This window comes from Salvia splendens, chromosome 7 (genome assembly GCF_004379255.2).
Source record: "Salvia splendens isolate huo1 chromosome 7, SspV2, whole genome shotgun sequence".
Classification (NCBI taxonomy): Eukaryota; Viridiplantae; Streptophyta; class Magnoliopsida; order Lamiales; family Lamiaceae; genus Salvia; species Salvia splendens.
In genome coordinates, this window is record NC_056038.1 from 68,231 (window position 1) to 75,651 (window position 7,421).

The following is a 7,421-nucleotide window of genomic DNA, read 5'->3' on the forward strand; positions in this document are numbered from 1 at the left end:
GTCCAACAACTCCAAGGGTTTTAAGATGGAACCCATGGATTTCTATCAGGTAATAGCCTCCATATTCCACTAACATTTTTTTCACTCGCATTTCATTATAAAATTAATACTCCTTTACGCTATATCTCTTTTCACCCACCTTCCTTTACATTCCACTATCTCTTTTCACCCACTTTCCATTACATTTCGAATGGATTCGATGTTGAAGACAGGCTGACGAAATATCTGGATGGTACTGCTACTTTGCTCTCTGTTGTTGTTTTTCAATTGTTGATATAAACACAAGCTATCAGTCTAGTAGTCATTGCTTCTTGTTTTTGTGTGCTTTGCTATGCTTCGCACTTTAAACTCTTCTGTACTCACATCATTACCTCTCTCTCTCATACACACACACTTGATGCATTGAGAACATATTTATATACTATTACACAGATTCATGTCTACTTCATATTGAATAGATACACATGGTATAAATACAGTATAAAATAGAGTAGGCACCTAGGATTGAATAACTTCGTAGGAGTACAGTTTTGAAGGAATGATCACATATTGTGTGCCCAGATTTCTTGGTCATGTAGTTAGAATGGGAGGAAGATATGTTGATACACTTCCAAGGACTGAAGCTTTTGTATCAGGAAAGAATTCAAAGCTTGGAATTGCACTGATCTCACCACCACTCGAAATTAGAATCGGGTAGCTGAGAAGATGGCCGGGAATATCTTCCCCAAATGTCTCACTTGAATAAAATCTCCAATTCTGATCGGCAATTGCATTGACATTCCGAACACATTCTAGGCTCCCGGGATCAAGAAAAGTGTCGTCTTCGCGCAGAAGGTGCTCGCACCATAAGGCCATTCTCAAGCCGAATATCTCTCCCCTGGCAGGAGATAGATCTGTCGCCAGGTGATGAGGTTGGAATGCTCCCATTGCTATCTCACTGTCTCGACCCCCGTCCATCGATCTTTGGTTGATGTTGGCTGATCCCACAATTATGTATTCATCATCAACTGTTGAATGATAGACAACAAATTATTCAAGAAGTAGAATGAAGTTTGATAACAGAAGGATTAAAATTAGGTGTTTTGAATACCTATCATCATCTTTGAATGAACATAAATCATAAATCTCCTAGCTTGTTGGGCTTTGATGTAGTCGGTGTTGGGCTCAGGATGTTCTAGGGGAGTGTACTCCCCCGGGATCTTGACTTCCCTGTTGCCAAGGCAGAAGAAAGTCAAGTATTCCCTCGCATCCACATTGTGGATTCCTTTTGCTGATAAAACATTGTAAATGTCTGTATACATCATCTCCATCGTCCTTCTCTGCCAGTCGAGTATGGCCTGAACCGAGGCGCTCTCGGGTATGCCTTCCGGCCACATTGGGATCACAATGTAGACAGTGAATCTCTCTCCTGCTTGAATCTTGCTCACTATCTTGAGGGATAGTTCTTTAGGAATGAGATGCAATGCGTTTATGTCCTCAATTGTGATCTCTGGGCTTTTCTTCCAATCAAATGAGCTACCAATAAAGTATTGGTTCTCAATGTATATGAATCTTCTTGCTCTACGAATAGCCAAGATATATGCATCTTGGATGCTCTTCTCTATCACGTTGTCCTTCCCATTCAGAAGTCCAACTTCTGCCTGTTGCTCAGGTAACTTCGGAAAGTCGGCTGCAGCCCCACCATCAATCGACCTAAACAGCTGCACATTCCAAGTTTCAGGATCTTCTGGGGATGTGACCTCCATCGGGCGAATGAGGAACTTGTCTAGCTCGTTGATTGAGTATATGAGCTGGTTTCCAACCTGTTTCTTCCACCTCTGCTCGAAATTATAGAGCACGTCCCAAGCCACGGGGCCTTCCATGCGACAGTGGATGTCGTGCCATGGCTCCCTCGGGCCGCCTTTCTTGACAGAGACGCCCGGGAAGTTTGGCTGGTGGAAGTCATCTTGGTGAACTGTGTTCAATGTCCTAAAAAGGGAGTGGTCTCTCGTGTCATAACGTCCATCACAAAGATCAATTCCACCTACAAAACTAACCACCCTCCTCTTCTGGTTTTGATGGGATTCAGCGTCTACGACAACAGTCTTTTGATGGTGGGTGAACATTGTGGAGACCTCGAACCCCTGGACAATGCTCCTACCACCATCAGGATTTCGAGGGCACAACACGCAGTGCACGCTCGTGCCCTCGAAAAACTGTTTGGTTTCTTGATCATGAGTGGCCATTAGGCCATCCTTCTTGAAATCAGGCACAGAGGTCCTGTCATCCCACACCAGCAACAGAACACGAACTCCTTGCTCCGCCTTGCGCTTCAGCAGCTCTCCGAGGGTTACATCCCCGCCCGGCCTAGGCCTCCTCGGGTCCCTGATCAACGTGATGTTCGTATAGACTGACCACCCCGTGATGTATATCATGTGGCGAGCACCCTCAATCGCGTCGAATATGTCCTCCCAACACCTCTGAGGCCGGTAGTACCCGGCCGAGCGGAGGAAATCCGTGATGCTATCTTCAGGCACGTGAGCATCGGGGTACAAGGAAACCCTGCATCCCCGTCTCTGCCCGAAGAAAGTGTAGGGTACCCCTCCAAAACTTGGATTCTTGATCCCATTAGACCAATTGACATCTTTGGAAAGAGGAAAGTACTGCATTTTCACATGGATTCTTGAATCTTTATGGATGGGAATCTTGTGTTCATCCAAGATCTCGATCCATCTATCCACCATTTGCCCACTCAGCAGCTCCTCCGCAGCCAAATATGCTCTACCCACCAATGTTGCTCCCACAGGATTGTCTTCTTTCACCGTGAAGATGATGTTTGTGACAGTGTGCGCACAATAGATGCGAAAACTGTCCAACCATCGAGGATTAGAATGCTCGTCGAGCATTCTAGTCCTCGCCACCCTCGCCCTCTCCAAGTCGATAGCGGCGTACAGCTTCGCGCCAACAACCTGTTCACACGGAACAAAATCAAATCTTTATCCATTTTCTTGTAATAAAAAATAAACTTGCTCACCTCCGGCCGACAGAAAACAAATCTCTTGATTTGTCCTAGAAACCTCTTTGTTCTTTTATGAGGATTGTCACTCTTCAGATCACAAACAATAGCACAACATTAATTATATATGCACATTTCTTTTGATCAAGTATAACCTGCCGGAATAAAAACTGCACCTTTCCAAATAGATTATCAATGCTGAATCGGCCTTGCAATTTATCGGCTTCGAATATTGTTGCGTAGATCGTTCCATGAAGTAAATGGGGCACCATGCTTAATTTACGTGCTGCAATCGAAAAAAGATACTAGTAACATTTTTTTGCACTATACGAACAATATACCACATAAATCACTAGCTATAATTTTGGATTCGACCAAGTTACAAAGATCAAGCATTTATGTTTTCATAGTAGTTAATTTCATATGCTATAGTACAAATTCAAACTGTCTTATAGTATTATTCATGCATATAAAACACCAATTAAATTCAAACTCTTACTGTATAGTGATGAGGATGTTGAAGAGGTCTTACCGCAGAATGTTTAGAGAGAAAAAACTCTTGGGCCAATAGTAAGTTTACAAATGTACACACACACACATATATATATACGTGTGCATATGCATAAGAATCTATCTATCGACCTTTATATGAAGAAAGAAATCTCTTTTACTTTGAGTAGTTAAACTTGTATGCAAATTTTGATCAAACGCATGCACACAAAGATTCATATCCCTTTCTTGGAAGTGAATATCATAGAAGGAATCAAAATTTAATCATTCATCATCACCAATTAATAAACAGACTTTCTTGCAACATAGGACAAACTTCATGGTTTGTTAGTTTGTTTCATTTCCCATCATTTTATAATATACAAATAGATTGAATGAAGTTTACGAAAATTCATGGAAAAGATATCCTTTTCTTGGTCACAGCAAGGGAGAATTCTTTATGTGCAGTTGGACACAAGAATGATCCATTCCACTTGCGAGAAATCTTTCCTCTATATGGAGTAGTTTTTTAATTGATTATTTGACTCGTGTTGGTAAATGTTTTTTATGGAAGGATAGAATATAAAATAATAATGTTACATGAAAATATGACACATAATTGTATGAGAACAACGGTTCGAAGTATGCTCCAAATATAATTGAATTCGGCAACCAATAAACGAAAACTGGATTATGCTTCTGGAATATGTTCAAAGATGTATTAAAGTAAAAAATAAATAAATAATCCACCCAATATTAACAAGCATAAAAGATTGGTCTATACTGTATATATGTGTTGGACCACTTATTCCTTGAATTTCTTCTTTACCTTGTTTTAATATTCTATCTACCAATGGGTTCATTGGATGTAGCTAGGCATCCAAGCTACGTAATTAATCTATTCTATACGTATTTGTAATATTATTTGTTGCCAATTATCCATTAAAAATACACCCAATATTAAATGGTTGGAATGATGGTTTGCGAGCATCGAATAATTAAATTCTACAGTAATGGAGTAATAAATAACGTCCAAAGCTGATTTCAGTAATAAATAAATTAAATTTACGTTCGAAATCAAAATAATAACGAAAACTCGGGGTAATCGAGCAATTAAAAAGGAATATAGGGGCTTAAATGCAAGGGAATATTTAGCCGAGATAAAAAAAATATATTCCGTCAGATTATGCGCATATTCCCTGCTTCATACAAAACTACCGAATATTCCCTCTCCTTTTAGACGATTCCGCCTATACATACACTCGGTTATGTATATATATCCGCGCACTTCCACCACCCCCACCCCCTCCTCCTCCTTTTCCGGCGATCCACTCGAGATGAAGTTCTGGAAGATTCTGAGAAAGCTGCTGGACGAGATTTTTCCGGATTGGCAGGATAAGTTTATATCGTACAAGGATTTGAAGCAGCAGCTCGGCTCGATCTCTCCTCCGCAAAAACCCAAGGAAGATGCGGAGCATTCTATTAAGAGGCCGAGGCTGGGAGACGATCGGGTTGATGAAGAGGGGAGAGAGGTGACGAAGGAGATGAAGGATTTTCTGATGCTTTTGGAAGGGGAGATCAAAAAGTTTAATTGCTTCTTCATGGATAAAGAGGAGGAGTACATTATTACGTTCAAGGTGCCGATTTTATTCTATTGATTTTGATATCTATTTGCTGTGATTTTGGTTGTATGAAAGTGAAAGAGGAAGGGGAAATTTTCATTTTCAACCCTACTTGGATTTAGTAATATAATTGGACTGAGAATTACTCCGTAAATTGAGCTGCAAAACCACACCTGTGATCTTTTAAACCAAAGAAAATTACTATTCCTACATGGAGTCTGAGATGCTTTTGAATAAAAACATAGTACTCCACTTGGTTCCATTTTCAGGAGACCTTATCTGTAATTATAGCATACTACTTGCTATATACTTAAGCATTGGCCAACGAGAGAGTAGATATCTAGCGTGGGATTATATCTTGGATATGTATATTACTTTAAGTTCCAAACTTGCATTTATGGGTTGAGTTTCTCTCGTTCCTATACCATCTTATTCCATTTTGATAATTTGTTTGTACGCAGTTGCTGCAAGATGAGGTTGCTGAGGCTAAGGATTCAAAAGAAGAGCTTATGAAAGTCGGCCGAAAACTTGTAGATTTCCACGGAGAGATGATTTTGTTGGAAAACTACAGTGCTCTTAACTACACAGGTTTTTGTTTTTGGCCTCTTACTATTGAAACCTTCTTATGGTATATGGATCACTGGATCATCAGAAAAATGGCTTCATTTATTGTGATCAAGTTCCATTTTGTTCATGTTCACTTGCTTCCTATTACTTTTCTCGCATACCTATTACCTAGATATATTATTTTGTTTTTGATTGACTTGTCATTGCTATTTCTTTAACTTGATGGATCCTAGCTGAAAGGGTGGTTGTAAATAGTTAAACAGAATAAATTGTATGATTTCATAATTTCAGTTGGTAGCTCCTTCCGAGCTCCTGGGTGGATCACGGACCTGGGTTACTTGGTCAACCCAGCAGCAGATGCTTTGTCAAGAACATAGAAAAGGATTATGTTGACTGGCTGAATTTATGATGTTGATTTACTTTTTTGTAATGCTGATCATCACAATTAAATTAATACACGTCCAAAGCAGTTTTTATTCCCTAATGAAGTTGTAGGCAGCTAGAAAAGGCCCATTTTCATGCCATGCATCAACAATTGACCTGCCTCCTGCCTGCAACACTACAAAAAATCATCAAATAACGGCTGATTAGATAGAGAAAACAAGATTTAAAATGGTGATCATATTTTAAAGTTGGAAGCAGGGCTGAAAGGGCAGGATTGTAGCAAAAAAAGTAGGAGTAAAGGACAGCTATTTGTATGCTATCAGAAGCATGAACAATAGTTGAATTTTGGAGTGTTTCTGTCATTGTCCTTGTTTGTTGGGAATTAATCCCAATACATATTTTTGCAAGCCTTGACCATTTCCTTGCTTGGAACAGGCCTGCTGAAGATTTTGAAGAAGTATGATAAGAAGAGTGGTGATCTGATTCGATTGCCTTTCATACAAAAGGTTCTACATGAGCCATTCTTTAGGACTGACGTGATAAATAAGCTAGTGAAGGAGTGTGAGACAATGATCATTCGCATCTTTCAGCGGCACGAGAAATTGGCCCCTGCAGAAGATACCGATCTGCCAGAAGGCTGCAGTGACCAGTCAGCGGTTGATGAAGAGGCCGGAAAACTCAGAGTTCCTGAAGAACTTGCAGAAATCAAGTCTATGGAGAACATGTACTTGAAGCTCACTATATCAGCTTTGCGGACCATGAAGGAAATCAGAGGTGGAAGTTCCACCGTGAGCATGTTCTCATTGCCACCTATGCCGGAGACGGAGCTTGAAGAGTCTGGGAAGTGAAATTCAGCTTTAAAGCAAGAACAGACAATTACCTAATGTTGTGAATCACCATAAAATTTTGATTAGCTAGTGTCTGTACACGGATGATGTAATATAGAGTTGTAACTGCTTCAGCCATGCTTCTTTCTTGACAATTTGTAAACTGAACTTCTGTTGAGATGATTTGGAGCAGGTTTTGGTCCATACTAATACTCCATGTTGAGTGACCTGTTTCCATTGTTAGCTGTATGTATGTAGAAATATAAATATAATAAATTAAAAAACTAGCAGTTTTAGCTGCACTAAAACTCATGGAATATTGCTATTTTCATAAAAAAAATCCATTCAAGCTCAGCATTTGTAGCTACTGATTTGGTAGGAAGAGGAATAGATATAGAGAGGGTTAATATAGTTATTAACTATGATATGCCATATTCTGCGGACACTTATATCTCCACTGGGTATGATTTGCACCAAAGAAGGGGGCTGGCCATCGCGTTTGTTTCTTCTGCTTCTGATTCAGATGTGCACACTAGG

General features: G+C 39.9%; 2 protein-coding genes across 2 annotated transcripts; one reads left to right on the plus strand and one right to left on the minus strand.

The window, feature by feature from the left end:
* Positions 1–394: 394 nt before the first annotated feature.
* On the minus strand, positions 395–3,652 carry LOC121740826 (phospholipase D alpha 1-like). The gene is made up of 5 exons (XM_042133455.1): positions 3,528–3,652; positions 3,172–3,281; positions 3,014–3,085; positions 1,091–2,948; positions 395–1,007 (listed from the first exon to the last, which is right to left on the minus strand). The coding sequence occupies exons 2-5, from the start codon at positions 3,265–3,267 to the stop codon at positions 571–573; spliced, it is 2,463 nt and encodes an 820-aa protein (XP_041989389.1). The 5' UTR covers positions 3,268–3,281; positions 3,528–3,652; the 3' UTR covers positions 395–570.
* Positions 3,653–4,752: 1,100 nt separating this feature from the next.
* On the plus strand, positions 4,753–7,192 carry LOC121741820 (SPX domain-containing protein 1-like). The gene is made up of 3 exons (XM_042134745.1): positions 4,753–5,121; positions 5,568–5,694; positions 6,493–7,192. The coding sequence occupies exons 1-3, from the start codon at positions 4,753–4,755 to the stop codon at positions 6,903–6,905; spliced, it is 909 nt and encodes a 302-aa protein (XP_041990679.1). The 3' UTR covers positions 6,906–7,192.
* The last annotated feature ends 229 nt before the right edge of the window (positions 7,193–7,421 follow it).